This window comes from Coregonus lavaretus (genome assembly GCF_964263955.1).
Source record: "Coregonus lavaretus genome assembly, chromosome: 29".
NCBI classification, from domain to species: Eukaryota; Metazoa; Chordata; class Actinopteri; order Salmoniformes; family Salmonidae; genus Coregonus; species Coregonus lavaretus.
The window spans coordinates 38331281-38352380 of NC_140016.1; the positions used below are offsets into that span (position 1 = coordinate 38331281).

General features: G+C 41.2%; 1 protein-coding gene across 1 annotated transcript in view; it reads right to left on the reverse strand.

Moving 5' to 3' along the window:
• LOC311104638 (phospholipid-transporting ATPase IA-like) overlaps nucleotides 1-21100 on the reverse strand; it is a gene marked incomplete at both ends in the record, with an annotated part of 192271 nt that overhangs the window by 60442 nt on the left and 110729 nt on the right. Inside the window, 3 exons of the mRNA XM_084146488.1 lie at nucleotides 589-699; nucleotides 4032-4215; nucleotides 5763-5935. Coding sequence (XP_084002614.1) covers nucleotides 589-699; nucleotides 4032-4215; nucleotides 5763-5935 — 468 coding nt within the window. The remainder of the gene's footprint in view (nucleotides 1-588; nucleotides 700-4031; nucleotides 4216-5762; nucleotides 5936-21100) is intronic.

Genomic DNA, 21100 nt, shown 5'->3' on the forward strand with positions numbered 1-21100 from the left:
GGTCTTGGCCATTGTGGAGAGGTTGGAGTCTGTTTGATTGAGTGTGTGGACAGGTGTCTTTTATACAGGTAACGAGTTCAAACAGGTGCAGTTAATACAGGTAATGAGTGGAGAACAGGAGGGCTTCTTAAAGAAAAACTAACAGGTCTGTGAGAGCCGGAATTCTTACTGGTTGGTAGGTGATCAAATACTTATGTCATGCAATAACATGCAAATTAATTACTTAAAAATCATACAATGTGATTTTCTGGATTTTTGTTTAAGATTCCGTCTCTCACAGTTGAAGTGTACCTATGATAAAAATTACAGACCTCTACATGCTTTGTAAGTAGGAAAACCTGCAAAATCGGCAGTGTATCAAATAATTGTTCTCCCCACTGTATATATGTATATAGACTTGGACAAGTTGGCAAACTAGTGTATAGGACATATGCCTTAGTCATTAAAAATAAATAAAAAATCCCTTCACTTCAACCTGGTAATGTCATGTGGAAAATCTATGTTTTTTATGCCAATCGAGTTTACTGCCATGGGAAGCCTACGGGAGACATCGAAGGTTGTTGGTGTCAAGAAAGCTGCATGACTTACCTCAATGATGTACAGGACAATGTTCTTGTAGAAGCAGTACAGGATACACTTGGCTACGCGGTTGTAATTCCAGGCACCGTGGACCAGCAATAGATTCTTCAAGTATTTGAACTGTGTGGGAGGGAAGGGAGAAGGGCCAAGATAAATGAATAACCTAAAAGTTGTAACACAGGCATTATAAAGTTTGTACACAGAGTGTTCCTGGGCAACCCAGCACCGGGGCTATCCCTCGAGGAAAAAAATGCATTTGAGAGGAACTCTTGGATGAAATAAAGAAACAATCTTATCGTCGTTTGACAGCAGGAAAGGGCAAGATCTTCACTGAGAAATTCCAGCCATTTTTTGTCATCGTTTGATTAGGGGCTAATTTCGCCTTAAGTTGTTGAAAAGGGGAGAGCCAGAGAGGGGTTATGCTCTCCCAGGGCTTGACATAACACTTTAATGGGTTTCTGATAATTCTACTATTTGGGGCATGTCGTGGACGTCATAATCATGTAATCGCTTGCTGATAACATTGATTAGATTGAGCAGGTTGCTCTGTTTAGTCTTGATTACCAAAAAGCTTAGCTTTTACAAACAATGATATCTCATCCCGTTTTTCCAGTATGGTGACAAAAGGACATCTATTGAGTTCTATGTGACTTCTAAGTCATTTACTTCTATGTAATGTACAGTGCCTTGCAAAAGTCTTCATCCCCCTTGGCGTTTTTCCTATTTTGTTGCATTACAACCTGTAATTTAAATTGATTTTTATTTGGATTTCATGTAATGGACATACACAAAATAGTCCAAATTCGTGAAGTGAAATGAAAAGTGGTGCGTGCATATGTTTCACCCCCTTTGCTATGAAGCCCCTAAATAAGATCTGGTGCAACTAATTACCTTCAGAAGTCACATAATTAGTTAAATAAAGTCCACCTGTGTGTCACATGTTCTGAGTCTATATATACACCTGTTCTGAAAGGCCCCAGAGTCTGCAACACCACTAAGCAAGGAGCACCACCAAGCAAGCAGCACCATGAAGACCAAGGAGCTCTCCAAACAGGTCAGGGGCAAAGTTGTGGAGAAGTACAGATCAGGGTTGGGTTATAAAAAAATATCAGAAACTTTGAACATCCCATGGAGCACCATTAAATCCATTATTAACATTTTTTAAAGAATATGGCACAACAACAAACCTGCCAAGAGAGGGCCACCCACCAAAACAAACGGACCAGGCAAGGAGGGCATTAATCAGAGAGGCAACAAAGAGACCAAAGATAACCCTGAAGGAGCTGCAATGCTCCACAGCGGAGATTGGAGTATCTGTCCATAAGACCACTTTAAGCCGTACACTCCACAGAGCTGGGCTTTACGGAAGTGTGGCCAGAAAAAAGTAATTGCTTAAAGAAAGAAATAAGCAAACATTTGGTGTTCGGCAAAAGCCATGTGGGAGACTCCCCAAACATATGGAAGAAGGTACTCTGGTCAGATGAGACTAAAATTGAGCTTTTTGGCCATCAAGGAAAACGCTATGTCTGGCTCAAACCCAACACCTCTCATCACCCTGAGAACACCATCCCCACAGTGAAGCATGGTGGTGGCAGCATCATGCTGTGGGGATGTTTTTCATCGGCAGGGACTGGGAAACTGGTCAGAATTGAAGGAATGATGGATGGCGCTAAATACAGGGAAATTCTTGAGGGAAACCTGTTTCAGTCTTCCAGAGTTTGAGACTGGGACGGAGGTTCACCTTCCAGCAGGACAATGACCCTAAGCATACTGCTAAAGCAACACTCGAGTGGTTTAAGGGGAAAGATTTAAATGTCTTGGAAAGTGCAGACCTCAATCCAATTGAGAATCTGTGGTATGACTTAAAGATTGCTGTACACCAGCGGAACCCATCCAACTTGAAGGAGCTGGAGCAGTTTTGCCTTGAAGAATGGGCAAAAATCCCAGTGGCTAGATGTGCCAAGCTTATAGAGACATACCCCAAGACACTTGCAGCTGTAATTGCTGCAAAAGGTGGCTCTACAAAGTATTGACTTTCGGGGGGTGAATGGTTATTCACGCTCAAGTTTTCCGTTTTTGTATCTTATTTCTTGTTTGTTTCACAAGAAAAAATATTTTGCATCTTCAAAGTGGTAGGCATGTTGTGTAAATCAAATGATACAAACCCCCAAAAAATCCATTTTAATTCCAGGTTGTAAGGCAACAAAATAGGTAAAATGCCAAGGGGGGTGAATACTTTCGCAAGCCACTGTATAGGCCTTTATGAAGTCAAACGCCGATCTAGAATTGTGATTATTTGAAGGGCCAAGTCATATTTCAGAGAAACAGCAGGGAGGAGACGGTATTCTTTAGTAAATTAAAATGTTTGAGGGAATTCTGCTCTGCTGAACCCTGGCACTCTGGGATTAAGCGGCCTATATTCCCACAGCTGTGAGCTGATGACGGATGGACAGCAGAGGCGCATGGGCCCTGAACCTCTCCTCAACTTCATTCAGCTGATCTCAAAACAGTTTCACTGTGCTGAATGTAGAGCTCAATCACATAGCATTATAATTTATTGCTGACCTGACAAAATTGATTTCCAAGGAAATTGACAAAGAAAATATTGTATTGTATATCGTATTCAGGTAGTGTAATGCTGAACTGTCTTGCTATCCAGCTATGATGCTACAGTCTATAAAATACATTGTCTGGAGTAATTCTGGACAGGGCTGTAGACTATAAAGTAAAATTAAAGGAGAAAAACATCTTATGCAATTGCGAAGATTGATTTTATCATGCAGCAAATTGCAGAAGGTACACTTTTACACGCCAATGAGGCATGGATGGTAATTCAATACATTGCTGGGATGCAACCTAAACTGATTCTATGAAGCCATCTGCTTTCGTCATTCTGAATGTCATGTAGATAGTGGGGGCACTTAAGACAAGACAGAGTCGCTCTCAGAGTAATCCGATGCTACGGCACAGAGACTGTACTTTGCTTTAGTGAACTATCGGCTTGACTTGGTCACAGAGCCCTTGGCTATATGAACACAGAGTACAGTGAGGCATAGACAGTATATACCATGAAATAATGGAGAGAGACAGAAGAAACAAAATGTATCCATGATATAGAAGCCCTGCCGCTTTTGTTAGCATATGTAAGATGAAATTCAGAGATGCTGGTTCCTGACATAGAATAATGAGTTTACATTAGGATTTTCAAGATGTGATATATATAATTTCCTAACTGTGGCTATAGAATAAGGTGTCAACAGACGCCTGTCCTACTGCTGTTCACCTGTGTAAGCAAAGATGACCAGTCTAATCTACTGGCACACCTGCCCAAAGTAAACCCCTAGATGGGGTCAATTTGACATTTTCCCCGCTAATGGTTCAGGTTAGTATTGGGGGAGGGGAATCTGATCTTATATCTGTACTTAGGGGAAACTTCACTCCGGAAACCTCACCTGTGCGATGGAGTAGTCGGAGGAGTTGGCGGCCTGCAGGCCCTCGTTGCCCGAGATGCCCACGCCCACGTGCGCCGTCTGGATCATGCCCACGTCGTTGGCGCCGTCACCTATGGCCAGCGTGATCACCTTCACCTGCTTCTTTACCATCTCCACCACCTCCGACTTCTGCAGCGGGGACACCCTAAAGGAGAGTAGGAAGTGATGCAAGACATTAGAATGAGATACGTTAAGATAAGATATGCTTGCTTTTTCATGGAAAGTCCGCAAAACACATTTCACACTTCAGACTTTCCGCCATTTCCCAGAACTGACCAATCTAAGCGAGGTGCAGACATATAGACAATGCTGATTAATAAAAAAGAACGCATTCTGTAGAGTTCCAAGCACATAGTGAGGAAAAATGTAGTTGCAAGGTGGGTTGGTGCCAAGACAACTACCAACAAAACACGAGGCCAAGGCTGTACTTTGTGACGACCTCTTTTACAACAATGTTGCTTTAGGTATTAGACAAATAATTTGTCATTTTGTGGATTATAATCCTCGACGACAGATGTTTTCCTTCTCCCTGACCTCTGTCTGACTGGCTGACCTCCCTGGCTGCCTGCGCCTGTAAAGCCACTCATCATGTGATGGATCTGCCACTTCCTGTGGCCCCTCTTTAACGAGTTCTCCAACGTTAACCCCTGAAATGACAGCCTGAGTCTTACAGGCTCCTGGAGCTCGAAGCTTTGTCTGTGTCTGCCCGGGTCTAAGACATGGTCTGCGTACAAAATGGCTCCCTATTCCCTATACTACTTTTGACCTTGGCTCTATATAGGGAATAGGGTGCCATTTGGGATGCACCCCATGATGTACAGCTACAGTACAAAAACTCTCAAGAGAAGGTGTTGTAAACTGGATGTCGTGGTTAGGGTTAGCCCAAAAAACATGGCACTGATTTCTGTACGGACCTCATCACGGTCTCCTGAGCACTTAAGTACTTCCTTATATTTATGTGGTCGGTGAAACACACACCACACCTTCGTAATTCTAGCGTTGCCATTTTTTGGGGGACCACAGCGAACCTCGCACTAAATTATTACCTTTCAGGTTCAGTGCATAAACCTTTGAATGCGCAAGTTTGTCCTGATTTGCTCTTATGGTACATTAGGCAATAATTGTACGCTGATTTAATGCCAGCTCAACAAACCATTTTGGAATTCTCTGTACTTGGAGTGTTGGTTCTCAGTTCTCTCAACAGGAAACATCCAATGAGTGTCTGAACCTGAAACTAACACACACTATATTATACACTGAGTATACCAAAAATTAGGAACCCCCCCAAAGTTGTGTCAAGTTGGCTGGATGTCCTTTGGGTGGTGGACCATTCTTGATAAACATGGGAAACTGTTGAGCATGAAAAACCCAGTAGCGTTGCAGTTCTTGACACAAACCGGTGCCCTGGCACCTACTACAAATACCCTGTTGAAAGGCACTTAAATATTTTGTTTTGCCCATTCACCCTCTGAATGGCACACATTCACAATCCATGTCTCAATTGTCTAAAGCTTAGAAATCCTTCTTTAACCTGTCTCCTCCTCTTTATCTACACTGATTGAAGTGGATTTAACAAGTGACATCAATAAGGGATCATAGGTTTCACCTGGTCAGTCTATGTCATGAAAAGAGCAGGTGTTCTTAATGTTTTGTATACTCAGTGTAACGCTGTTATAGGTGAGTGGGCCTTACCTGCAGCATATCACTGCTTTACAGGACAAAGCGAGGTCTAGGAAGTACTGCCGTGCTCCAAACGTAAGGGCGTATTTGAGAGTCTTTCCGTCGATGATGAGGGCAAAATCGTTCTCCTTGTGAAGGGCGTCTCCCAGCATTCCACAGTGGTGGCTGAGGGTCTCCCTGGTTGCCTGCAAAGACACACATTTTCTCATCATTAGGACTACCATATCTAGACAGAATTCATTCTACAAATTATAGTGAAGTAAAGTAAATATAGTTGAGGTTTTCAATGTAATGTTTTTGAAAGAACATGGGGCTTGGCAACCTATTCTCCAGTGATTTCATTGACCTTATCATCAATCCTTTTATTATTTTTACAGTGCAAAAAACATGACAAGTATCATCTTTACACAAGGTAAAGATTATTCAGGCTTGCCAAGACAATTTAGGTTTGTTACAGATGATAGAACATCATGCAATGATAGAACATAAGAAAATAACACAAAACTACATGAGGCAAGCGCCATTAAAAATGGTTTGATGGTTCATTTGGAAAAGCATACATTCACATGGTATCGGGCATTAAAAACAATAGCATGGGAAAGAGAAAAAGGGTGTTTCTACTCTCTCGTTGCGCAGTTCCATCATTTAGTTCTCAGCAACCAAGTTAGTGGTCTGGGTTTACGAGCCAATTTACAGGAATGTCCCGAGCCAGCTGAATTTGTTCAAACTGGAAGCCAGGAATATTTCTATATACTGATTAAACCTGAACGCCGATTTGAATAATATGGATACTCCGCATGACCCCTCTGTTAGTTTAATGTTTCAAACTCTGTGAATTACTCTTCAAATGGCAAATAGGGCCTTAAAGAGGAGACTGTTATTCTAAGGGTTAGGGTGTACTGGCGGATGGGTCATGTTTGGCTTGGTAAAGTGCACTGAACCTCAATATAATTTCCCCCATAAAAAGCCACGTGATTCCCCGGATCATCTGCTGGAGCGATGAGCAGGGCTAGTAAAAATATAAGCTCCCGTGAGGACAGATACCCTAGACGTATGTAATTGGGATCCGCCATCCTTTGTGTTTCATGTTGGAAACCGAGAAGCAGTACGGGTCACAAAAGGATCCCTGCTAGATACAATTTCCACAGATCTCAGGTCAGTCAGTGCTGTGCTGGAGAGCCCATTCGAAAGTCCCAAGTCTTTTATTTTATTTTAAAAAAAATTGGGGGGTAGATCAGCTTAATATTGCAAATAGATTGTAACATCCATCAATGTAATTGTCTGCATCACTTCCAATCCCCCATGTTTATATATATATATGTATATATATATATATATATATATATATATATATATATATATATATATATATATATATATATATATATATATATATATATATACAGTGGGGAGAACAAGTATTTGATACACTGCCGATTTTGCAGGTTTTCCTACATACAAAGCATGTAGAGGTCTGTAATTTTTATCATAGGTACACTTCAACTGTGAGAGACGGAATCTAAAACAAAAATCCAGAAAATCACATTGTATGATTTTTAAGTAATTAATTTGCATTTTATTGCATGACATAAGTATTTGATCACCTATCAACCAGTAAGAATTCCGGCTCTCACAGACCTGTTAGTTTTTCTTTAAGAAGCCCTCCTGTTCTCCACTCATTACCTGTATTAACTGCACCTGTTTGAACTCGTTACCTGTATAAAAGACACCTGTCCACACACTCAATCAAACAGACTCCATCCTCTCCACAATGGCCAAGACCAGAGAGCTGTGTAAGGACATCAGGGATAAAATTGTAGACCTGCACAAGGCTGGGATGGGCTACAGGACAATAGGCAAGCAGCTTGGTGAGAAGGCAACAACTGTTGGCACAATTATTAGAAAATGGAAGAAGTTCAAGATGACGGTCAATCAACCTCGGTCTGGGGCTCCATGCAAGATCTCACCTCGTGGGGCATCAATGATCATGAGGAAGGTGAGGGATCAGCCCAGAACTACACGGCAGGACCTGGTCAATGACCTGAAGAGAGCTGGGACCACAGTCTCAAAGAAAACCATTAGTAACACACTGCGCCGTCATGGATTAAAATCCTGCAGCGCACGCAAGGTCCACCTGCTCAAGCCAGCGCATGTCCAGGCCCATCTGAAGTTTGCCAATGACCATCTGGATGATCCAGAGGAGGAATGGGAGAAGGTCATGTGGTCTGATGAGACAAAACTAGAGCTTTTTGGTCTAAACTCCACTCGCCGTGTTTGGAGGAAGAAGAAGGATGAGTACAACCCCAAGAACACCATCCCAACCATGAAGCATGGAGGTGGAAACATCATTCTTTGGGGATGCTTTTCTGCAAAGGGGACAGGACGACTGCACCGTATTGAGTGGAGAATGGATGGGGCCATGTATCGCGAGATCTTGGCCAACAACCTCCTTCCCTCGGTAAGAGCATTGAAGATGGGTCGTGGCTGGGTCTTCCAGCATGACAACGACCCGAAACACACAGCCAGGGCAACTAAGGAGTGGCTCCGTAAGAAGCCTCTCAAGGTCCTGGAGTGGCCTAGCCAGTCTCCAGACCTGAACCCAATAGAACATATTTGGAGGGAGCTGAAAGTCCGTATTGCCCAGCGACAGCCCTGAAACCTGAAGGATCTGGAGAAGGTCTGTATGGAGGAGTGGGCCAAAATCCCTGCTGAAGTGTGTGCAAACCTGGTCAAGACCTACAGGAAACGTATGATCTCTGTAATTGCAAACTAAGGTTTCTGTACCAAATATTAAGTTCTGCTTTTCTGATGTATCAAATACTTATGTCATGCAATAAAATGCAAATGAATTACTTAAAAATCATACAATGTGATTTTCTGGATTTTTGTTTTAGATTCCGTCTCTCACAGTTGAAGTGTACCTATGATAAAAATTACAGACCTCTACATGCTTTGTAAGTAGGAAAACCTGCAAAATCGGCAGTGTATCAAATACTTGTTCTCCCCACTGTATATATATATATATATATGATGGTTATACACATACACACACACATACACACACACATATACACTCCTCCCGAGTGGCGCAGTGGTCTAAGGGTCTAAGTGCTAGCTGTGCCACTAGAGATCATGGTTCGAATCGTAGCCGGCCGCGACCGGGAGACCCATGGGGTGGCGCACAATTGGCCCAGCGTCGTCCAGGGTAGGGGAGAGAATGGCCGGCAGGGATGTAGCTCAGTTGGTAGAGCATGGCGTTTGCAACGCCAGGGTTGTGGGTTCGATTCCCACAGGGGGCCAGTATGAAAAATAAATAAAAAATATATATAATAAAAATGATGTATGCACTCACTAAATGTAAGTCACTCTGGATAATAGAGTGTCTGCTAAATGATGTACATATACATACATACACATTCATATCCTTAAAAAAAATATATATATATTCCCCTTTATTACTTTCCAACACCGCCACCCTTTCCCCACTTGGAGTAAACTAGTGAACAACAACGCCCATACCCACTATCTACATTTTATGGACACAGTCAATTTTACAATAATTCGATTTTGTTTGTTCTTCTACTCTCAACCTCTCCGATCATTTTCATGATGTCCATCCGGTTTGCTTCTATATGCCATATCTTTCTAACTGTGCTCCTTCACAAAAGCTCCCAACCTACAACCCATACACTTATTATGGACACAGCGTGCCTACATTATTAGTTATCTTGTTATTGTTTGTTGTTAGTTGTTATTAGTCCCATCCTTCAATTCCATTCAACACCTCCCATCTATCTTTTAACACCATCCATATAGGATTTCTATTTTGCCATATATATTTCAACTGTACTGTGATGTCTTACAAAAGTTCTGAACCTTTCTATTCTCATTGTTTCTACAGATTGTGAATTGAAAATAAACATTTTTGCTAATAGTATTATTGTGTTATTGATCGATTGACTATGACTTTTCAGATCACCCAGTAGTGCTATCTGCAGGGTTAGCTCCAGGTAAATATTGCAATCCTTTAGCCATTCCTGGACCTGTGTCCAAAAACAAGCTACAAATGGACAGTACCAAAACAAATGATCTAATGATTCTGTCTCTTCGCAGCAAAATCAGCAGAGCTGGGAAGATTGTATCCCCCATATAATTAACATTCTATTGGTAGCAATAATTTTATATAATAATTTAAATTGAAAGATTTTAAGTTTTGAATCCGGTGTCGTTTTGCATATCAGTTCATAAACACTATGCCATGGGATCGGTACGTAAAAAATCTCTTCTCAACTATTTTGCAATCTATATGGGACGGCTGTCAATCCTTTGGTCCTTAAATGAAACTGATATACTTTTTTATTTATCACAGTTTTTCTTAACCACTTATGTTCTTTAATGCAAGGCCGACAGACAAGTTCCTTACTTTCTCCTCCTTCCACTTTCCTCTTCCATTTTTGTGGTAATTATTATATTTTTTTGTCAATTAGTATATTTGAGTTAAACCACAATATTTGTTGCATTATTTGTTCTGTCGTTTCTGGAGGATTAAATTGAAATTTCAACCAACTTTCTATGGCTTGTATTAGAAATTGTGATATTTGGGAGATTATTTCCTTTTCAAATAACTGACAGTGAGTGGTTGTAATCTGAATAAAGGGAAAAAGGCCATTCTTGAACATTGGGTGAGACAATTTTACTAATTTGCTAGAGAACCAGTTCGGATTTAAATATAACTTTTGTATGACTGAAGCTTTTAGTGATAGGTCTAATGCTTTAATATTTAATAATTTCTGTCCTCCGAATTGATATTCATTATATAAATAGGCCCGTTTAATTTTGTCTGGCTTGCCATTCCAAATAAAATGGAATCTTTTTTTCTCATATCATTTAAAAACTGTTCGCTAGGCGTAGGCAAGACCATAAGCATATAGGTAAACTGGGATAATACTAAAGAGTTAATCAGAGTTATTTTTCCACAAATTGACAGGCACCCAGCTTTCCATGGTAGCAAGATCTTATCTATTTTTGCTAACTTTCTATTATAATTTATTGAAGTGAGATCATTTATTTCCTTTGGGATATGTATTCCGAGTATATCCACATCACCATCATACCATTTTATTGGTAAACTACATGGCAATGTAAAAAATGTATTTTTTATTGATCCAATACGTAATATAGTACATTTGTCATAATTTGGTTGTAATCCAGAGAGGTTAGAAAATGTATCTAGATCCTCTATGAGGCTGTGGAGTAATTATAGTTGTGGATTTAAAAGAAAACATGAATCATCAGGGTACAATGACACCTTTGTTTTTAAGCCCTGGATTTCTAATCCCCTGATATTATTGTTGGATCTGATTTTAATAGCTAACATCTCGATGGCCACAATAAATAGATATGCCGATAGTGGACATCCTTGTTTCACTCCTCTTGACAGTTTAAAACTTTCTGAGAAATAGCCATTATTTACTATTTTACACCTAGGGTTACTATACATGATTTTGACCCATTTTATAAGAGATTCACCAAAATTGAAATGCTCTAGGCATTTATATATAAACCCCAGTCGAACTTTATCAAATGCCTTTTCGAAGTCTGCTATGAATAGCAGGCCTGGTTTCTCAGATTTTCCATAATGTTCTATTGTTTCCAATACTTGCCTTATATTATCTCCAATGTATCTTCCATGTAAAAAACCTGTCTGATTAGAATGAATAATGTCCGACAATACCTTTTTAATTCTATGCGCTATACATTTTGCTCGAATTTTTGCATCACAACACTGAAGTGTAAGGGGCCTCCAATTTTTTAAATGGACCGGATCTTTATATTTTCCACTTGTATCCTGTTTCAGTAATAATGAGATCAGACTTTCTTCTTGAGTGTCAGATAATCTACCATTTACATAGGAGTGGTTAAAACATGCTAATAACGGTCCTCTTAGTATATCAAAAAAGGTTTGGTATACTTCGACTGGTATGCCATCCAACCCTGGAGTTTTCCCAAGTCTTAACCCTGCTTGCAAGTGTCCTCGGAGGCACCATCTTTTATAAGTCCCTAAATCAGTGAGGGCTGTTAAAAACATAAGCCCTTGCTCTCTCCACTCTCCGTTAACTTACTAAGCTGCCGTATAGCAGCTGTCCTCCATGTTTTACATGCCTATTGGACAGAATATTCAGACGCCTGGCCAAGAGCCGATTACTCAAACTACAAACTGAGCAAAAAGTTTGGGACGTGAATGGATGTATTCTCGGGTTGTGTTTGTGATATAGTGATACGATGACAAGCGATGTTGAAATGCCATAAATATCGAGGATGGCCGGTAAGATTAAGTGCCCTCTAATAGGGGCGGCTAAGGCCAACATCCTGCACTCAGGAAAGCCCAGGATGGAGATGGACATAGTCATGGTGACATCATCTGTGCATCTGGAGAGAAAACTTCAACCATCTCCCAAATGCCAAACCCATCAGGAAATGAAACCAATCAAGGATCCATTTCCAAGAGTGACCGGAACAGGTATGAATGTGCTTATAAAAGAGGCTTGTGAGGGTTCCGAGAATTGCGAGCATGTGGTTCTGGGACCAAGGGCTTGGTTAATGGAAATAAGATATTAGACAGCTTAAAACAACATGGATGAAATGTGATCGCAGCTCTGGTAATATTTATTTGTGCAGTAGGATACATAGCATCTTCTAGAGGATGTGGCTGTGCATACATTACCACAGCAGAGGTCACACATGCCCCAGACAGACTAAATCTTTAGGTTTCGATTTGGGATTGGAGACAGACATGGGTATAATTGGGTATAAATTGTCCATCAATTTCTGCTGCTGTTGTTGTCTGCCGAGGAATTGGTGACTGAGAGGCATCCTTGTGATGGTAGTTATTGAATTAAACAAAATAAATAACAATATTTGTGAGCAGTGGTTGTCAATATTTGGTCAAGTTGGATTACTACAAAGATGCCAGTAATAGAATTTTGAATGACAGACTTTTCCACTGAGTTGTCTGAAAAGGACTAAGACTAAGGAATACATGATTTGAACAACATGTGCAATGATAACTCTGGTTATTGCCAACATGTAATTTAAACTTTACACCAGCTGTGGTTACTACGTAAAGACCATGAGAGTATTAAAAAGAGCGAGGGTCGTGATAAGAAGTTCAATAATTGTCCATAACTAAGAAGTGACTCAAACGATTGTAAAGGTAAAGAAGGGCGGAAAGTCGGCCCATATGCCCGTAGGAGTCGCAGACTCCGGCAGACTCAGGTGTGGTCTGAAGAGTGAGGTAAGGGTGAGACTCACAAGTATCTGCATATGGGCTTGTGTGAGAGCGAGGGTATCAGCTGGGTTATGAGACGTAGGTGGGCCGTTCTACCCAAAGGTATCGTCACCTCCACCCGAAGATGGTCACACCTAACGCATTGAACAGATGGCTCAGCCGGGTGTGACCATAATGAAATGCAAGGTCATGAATGAGGCTTGGGAGGGGTCTGTTGAGGAGGGTTAGATACCTAAGGGTACCAATGGGACCATGCAACCCTCTCCTGGCATAACAAAGCTGAAATCCAAGCTTGAAGGACAATATTTTAAGAGAAGGGCCTCAAGTTTCACAGAGAGAGAAAGAGAGAGAGTGATGAAGAGAGAGAGGGAGAGAGGGAGAGAGATGGAGATGGAGAGAGAGCGAGAGAGAGAGAAAGAAAAAAAAAGAGAGAGAGAGAGAGAGAGAGAGAGAGAGAGAGATGGAAGCTAAAGAGGGAGATCAATTGAATGAGAGGAGGCAGGGAGGAGTGCAGCTGTGAGGACTTCTCCACATGAGCGTGGTCATCCCTGATGGGGGCCATAAAACAGCACACGGGCTGGCAAGCAACGCGTGTGTGTGTGTGTGTGTGTGTGTGTGTGTGTGTGTGTGTGTGTGTGTGTGTGTGTGCGTTACATACGAGAGTAAGAATAGACTCACATTTGACATATGTATCCAACCCTGGAACCAAAAACAGTGATTCCTCACAGGGTGAACTGGCACCACACTTGTGTGAAAGCGTCTAATAGGGAACACTAATGTATGGAAGTGTGTGTAGAGTACCGTCTTTGTGCAGTGTATGTCTGGGAATGTTTGGCTACAAGCGATTTATCACAAAATCACGATAACCGCAATCAAGCAGTGCAGCCATTTGCTCAAATAGGGTCCCCATTTCCACTGAGGTATTTTAGTGCTAATGCTACATGTCTCCTCCTAAAGCCTCTTTGTTATGGCTATACTGACCAGTTAACATATGTGACTCAGTTGTGTTTGGTTTAGGAGTGGCTAGATGGCGTCCATTCAAAAATACACGAGAGCTTCCATCAAGACTTTGTGCTCCATTGTTGATGTAAGTCTTGAGTGATGTAGCAAACAGGACATGACACACTTGACAGGGATTCCAAGTTGGAGGATGTGTCTCCATTAGTCTCATACTGTTCTATACAACCTTGGACACACCCAAAGAGGTGCATATCTGACATACACCGATAAATAACGCACAGACATATTATGCACATCCGTGCACACACCAACATCGACAACCCATGTGCGTGCATGCACACACACAGGCAAACACACACACTTCCCAGTCAGTCTGCTGACTCCAGGCCCAGTGTTCAGTCATGGCAGCTCCACCTGTCAGTGGGCATCAGGCAGAGCAGCCGATGATGTCTGAGAAAACAATGAGCCGTAGCACACACATTCTCCTCTGCCCTTCTGGTTTGACCCCTGACCTCACTCTGCAATACACACACTAAAACTTCAGATAGGCTTGACTCAAGCTTTAATTCATTTGACTCATTTATGGCCCAGTTCAGAGTGGAGATAAGGTTGCGCAACTCAGACTTTTGTATGAATCATTAATTGACATCAATGTGATATTTGCACAAAAGTTAAACAGGTGGATCTCAAGTCAGAATAACTCCCTTAGAAGAGTGTGAGAAAGACTGTGCGATTGTGTATAACAGTTCGGGTTTCCGTCAGGGAAATGTGGCACCTGACAAGTGACCAGGAAGATTTCAATTTATCAGACACTTGACAAATGTACCGGTCATCCATATGCATTGGGTGCGTAACCCATTAGGCCGTCCATCCACGCAGCCAGCACCATCAATAAACAAGGGATATTGGCTAAATGAGTCACATTTACGTGTCCTTAAAAACAGCCTATAACTAATTACAAAAACATTATTCCTTTGGTTTCAATCTGTAGCATATGCAAAACTTTATAACCTATTGCTTTATTGGTTTTTACTTTCCTAAAACAATAATTGTCCACCTCAAGGTTCAGCTGTCGGAGATTTGAGCACTAAATGCATCAGGGCATTGCATGCATAGGCCTATAGGCTTAGGCATCCACTGTATTATATTAATATAACATATATATATACAGTATATAAAAGGAAGAGAAGCTTAGGCCTATAGCCCCAGAGAGAGAGAGAGCGATAGAGATATGCCGGCGGCATGCTGCGACACCGGCATACATTTCTTTATACTTGTCAGATAGGCTACTGCATCTGCTATACAGATATAGGCCTACAGAAGGAGGCTAATTAGTTCATTTTCAATTAGAATCTAAAGATAAGCATTATATTGTTAGATTATATGAGTAACTCTGGTAGGCCTAAAACATTCTTCCTCATCTCAAGTTCAACTGTCGGAGTCAATTGGAGTACCGGTGCGCACTGCCTTCATATCATAGGCCACATCACACCAAACCTTCACAAAAATTCTAAACTTTATTAGGGTAATATCAAAAGTAAGTCAATCCATTGTTTATAGGGAAAATACGAGCAGGATATTATATTGCGGCAAACACAACATTACATAATTTGGCTAAAGAAAATGGCTCATTAGAATGAAACCCAACAAATGACAGCAATAGGCTAATTATATTTATTTTACAACAGGCCGACTTATAACCTATCTTAAACTAAATACGGACCACACAATTAAGACAGATCAAACGTAATTTAGCCGACAAAAATGTCTCAACAGAATGACACAAAACACGTTTTGCATATTTAAAGAACTGGTTTGGATTAATAAATAGGCCTACAATAACAACAATGATATACATTAATAATAGGGAGTTGCTCCTAATCCATGACCGGATTTTATATTCCTGAGGCTCCGTATCCGTGAGTACGCAAATTCTAACAATATTTCGGATTATATACATACCGGTATTTAGAGTGAATCAGAGTTAAATGCCCAATTACATTAGCATGCTAGTGACGCTAGTCAGCATAGGCTGCTACATGATAATCAGCTCGCGTTAGCTAGCCAGCGTTAGCTACCTAACTAGCCAGCCTAGCAAGCTCTAGTCCAATGGAAACCGATGCAAGCCTGCTGGCTAACAGCTAGCTAGATGACCAGTGGTGACAGTGAGATCCCTATGAGATTCAAGGCTTTAATATTTGGTATTTTGTTGGTATTTTATTAGGATCCTCATTAGCTGTTGCAAAAGCCGCAGCTACTCTTCCTGGGGTCCACAAAGAACATGACATAATACTGAACATTAATAGACAAGAACAGTTCAAGGACAAATTTGTGCACAACATGTGAGAGACATTTTTGTGCGTATGGAACATTTCTGGGATCTTTATATCAGTTCATGAAACATGGGACCAAGACTTTACATGTTCTGTTTATATTTTTGTTCAGTATACATAAATTTAAAAACGGCACACATAGCCTACATATCAATACATACACACACACAATATCTAGGTCAATAGGGCAGGTGTTGCTTTATCAGTTTTTTTTAAACCAGGTTTGCTCTTCATTGGAGCAATATGAGATGGAAGGGAGTTCCATGCAATATTGGCTCTATATAATACTGTAAGCTTTCTTGAATTTGTTCTGGATTTGGGGACTATGAAAAGACCCCTGGTGGCATGTCTGGTGGGGTAAGTGTGTGTGTCAGAGCTGTGCGTAAATTGACTATGCAAACAATTTGGAATTTTAAACACAATGTTTCTTATAAAAAGAAGAAGTGATGCAGTCAGTCTCTCCTCAACTCTTAGCCAAGAGAGACTGGTATGCATAGTATTTATATTAGCCCTCTGATTACAATGAAGAGCAAGACGTGCCACACTGTTCTAGGCCAGCTGCAGCTAAACTATGTCTTTCTTAGCAGCACTTGACCACATGGCTGGACAATAATCAAGATAAGACTGTCAAAAAAGCAGAACATATCTTTATTAATAAGTGCCATCGTGCAGAAATAGCAAAGAACATACTGGTTGATGAGCTAGCTAGCTAAGTTAGCTAGCAAGATAGCTATGACAGTTAACAGTGTGCATGCACAAATGCATGACAACATATTGTATCAAAGTCAAGAAAGCATGCAGAATGGACTGCCTCTGGGACTGGACTGCCCTATCTAGCTTACTAGTAGAGGGGTACAAAAACACTTGTACACAGATGCATAGTTCATACAATTATATTTAGTTATAGTCAGTGGCTTGCAAAAGTATTCACCCCCCTTGGCATTTTGCCTATTTTGTTGCCTTACAACCTGGAATTAAAATTGAATTTTTGGGGGGGTTGTATCATTTGATTTAAACAAAATGCCTACCACTTCGAAGATGCAAAACATTTTTTATTGTGAAACAAACAAGAAATAAGACAAAAAAACAGAAAACTTGAGCGTGCATAACTATTCACCCCCCCAAAGTCAATACTTTGTAGAGCCACCTTTTGCAGCAATTACAGCTGCAAGTCTCTTGGGGTATGTCTCTATAAGCTTGGCACATCTATCCACTGGGATTTTTGCCCATTCTTAAAGGCAAAACTGCTCCAGCTCCTTCAGCTCCTTTAAGTCATACCACAGATTCTAAATTGGATTGAGGTCTGGGCTTTGACTAGGCCTTTCCAAGACATTTAAATTTTTCCCCTTAAACCACTCGAGTGTTGCTTTAGCAGTATGCTTAGAGTCATTGTCCTGCTGGAAGGCGAACCTCCGTCCCAGTCGCAAATCTCTGGAAGACTGAAACAGGTTTCACTCAAGATTTTCCCTGTATTTAGTGTCATCCATCATTCCTTCAATTCTGACCAGTTTCCCAGTACCTGCCGATGAAAAACATCCCCACAGCATGATGCTGCCACCACCATGCTTCACTGTGGGGATGGTGTTCACGGGGTGATGAGAGGTGTTGGGTATGCGCCAGACATAGTGTTTTCCTTGATGGCCAAAAAGCTACATTTTAGTCTCATCTGACCAGAGTACCTTCTTCCATAAGTTTGGGGAGTCTCCCACATGCCTTTTGGCGAACACCGAATGTGTTTGCTTCTTTTCTTCTTTAAGCAATGGCTTTTTTCTGGCCACTCTTCCGTAAAGCCCAGCTCTGTGGAGTGTACGGCTTTAAGTGGTCCTATGGACAGATACTCCGATCTCAGCTCCTTCAGGGTTATCTTTGGTCTCTTTGCCTGGTCTGTGAGTTTTGGTGGGCGGCCCTCTCTTGGCAGGTTTGTTGTGGTGCCATATTCTTTCAATTTTTTAATAATGGATTTAATGGTGCTCCGTGGGATGTTCAAAGTTTCTGATATTTTTTTATAACCCAACCCTGATCTGTACTTCTCCACAACTTTGTCCATGACCTGTTTGGAGAGCTCCTAGGTCTTCATGGTGTCGCTTGCTTGGTGGTGCCCCTTGCTTAGTGGTGTTGCAGACTCTGGGGCCTTTCAGAACAGGTGTATATATACTGAGATCATGTGACACTTAGATTGCACACAGGTGGACTTTATTTAACTAATTATGTGACTTCTGAAGGTAATTGGTTGCACCAGATCTTATTTAGGGGCTTCATAGCAAAGGGGGTGAATACATATGCACGCACCACTTTTCATTTCACTTCACCAATTTGGACTATTTTGTGTATGTCCATTACATGAAATCCAAATAAAAATCCATTTAAATTACAGGTGTCACGTCTCCTCCTGTTGCTCCCCTCCGGCGCTCTGATTTACCGGTCTACTGAGCCACCGGTCTGAGTGCACCACCTCGGACAACACCGGAATGGAAACCCAATGCACTTTAATCACCTCCAGCACACCTGCACCTCATCATCTCATCACCACCACTATATAGCCCTGGACTGTTCAGTGTTGTGTTGTGTGTGATTGTTAGTGTCATGTCGTGTGCTCGCTCTTTGTTGTTCTCTTGCTCAGTGTTAAGTAAACCTTTACATTGTTGATTCCTGTGTCTGCGTCCTGCTTCTTCGTATCCTCAGTCCTTTTTTGTATAGGGAAAGGGGACTCACCCAACATCAAGCCTTGTGAAGGGGGATACACATTTATGATAGCTCGTGACCGAGGATGAAAAACCCAGTGACCACTAGATGTCCTCGTATACCCATATTTAGATTAAATGCACTTGATTTTTCATCAGTACTGTCTGAATGACAAGCCAATCTATACTGAATAAAAATATAAACACAACATGTAATGTGTTGGTCCCATGTTTCATAAGCTGAAATAAAAGTTCCCAGAAATGTTCCATACGCACAAAAAGCTTATTTCTCTCAGATTTTGGGCACAAATGTGTTAATATCCCTGTTAGTGAGCATTTCTACTTTGCCAAGATAATCCATCCACCTGACAGGTGTGGCATATCAAGAAGCTGATTAAACAGCATGATCATCACACAGGTGCACCTTGAGCTGGGGACAATAAAAGGCCACTCTAAAATGTGCAGTTTTGTCACCCAACACAATGCCACAGATGTCTCAAGTTTTGAGGGAGCGTGCAATTGGCATGCTGACAGAAGAAATGTCCACCAGAGCTGTTGCCAGAGAATGTTCATTTCTCTACCATAAGCCGCCTCCAACGTTGTTTTAGAGAATTTGGCAGTACGTCCAACTGGCCTCACAACCACGCCAGCCCATGTCCTCTACATCCGGCTTCTTCACCTGCGGGATAGTCTGAGACCAGCCACCCGGCCAGCTGATGAAACTGAGGAGTATTTCTGTCTGTAATAATGCCCTTTTGTGGGGACAAACTCATTGTGACTTTCTGGGCCTGCCTCCCCAGTGGGTGGGCCTGGCTCCCAAGTGGGTGGGCCTCCGCCCAGTCATGTGAAATCCATAGATTAGGGCCTAATTTATTTATTTAAATTGACTGATTTCCTTATATGAACTGTAAACTGTAAAATCGTTGAAATTGTTGCATGTTGCGTTTATATTTTTGTTCATTATATTTTGGGGTATCTATAATAATCATACTTTAAAAAAATAATACTCAGCAGGTAGGGGACTAGGTTCTTCAGATCATTCGTCTTCATGAATGGTTTCATGTGAGCTTGGTTGCATCCCCCATCTTAAAGTGTAAGGCATTTGCTATCACAAAGTATGCTGTATTTCCATTTCTCCTGGATTTCCAATTCTCATTTAGTTATCCCCACCCCACCCCAGAAATGCAAATCAGTTGTCAAATCAGTTTACAGAGAAAATGCGTATATGTATGTTTCTAACAGATCCATAAGTGTTCTACAAAACGTCCCAGACATGTTAATATACAAATCATATGCAATAGTGATATTTTACACCAGTGCAGAAAACTAGTGGACTCTCATGTATTGTTGAAATCAATTTGATCTGTGGGCATACAATGTCAACTAGTGGTTTATTTCTCCCTACCCATAACTTTTATCTCCCCCTCGCTGTTCACTGTTTGTTGTGATCTGGTAGGTCCCTGAAAACTGTATCCAGTTCTTCCCTGTGCAAGAACTAAGAGCCAAATGTCAGATAAATTGTGTACTAATATGCAATGTATTGAGAGATATTTTGTCCTATGCATTTTTTTAAATATATAGCTAATGGAGATGACACATCTAGCTAGCGACTTTACAGTAAAAAATATGCTCGATCATAGCTACTGTATGTACATTTATTTGTACTGACTGCTATTAACTAATGTTACAGCTAATAAAACCCATTGCATTGCATGAGAGCTGCATCTGTGTATGTGCCAGGGTTTTTTGCATCCCATAGGACAATCTGTCCTGGTTGTAATGTTGACACAACACCAGAGACGGTCTGGCATCTTTGATAACACTGGTTCTACCATGTATGCAAAGCTAGCTAGCATCCTCTTTGATAACTGGTATACCTTACTAGCTAACTTAGCTAGCTCATCAAACTGTATTTTCTTTGCCATTTCTGCACTATGGCACTTATTATAAATGGACCTCACTGTCATCACTGGTCATCTATCTAGCCACGTAGCCAGCAGGGTTACATTGGTTTCCATTGGACTAGACTAGAGCTTGCTAGCTAGGTAGCTAGCTCTGGCAAGCTATCTGACGCTAGCGTCGATAACC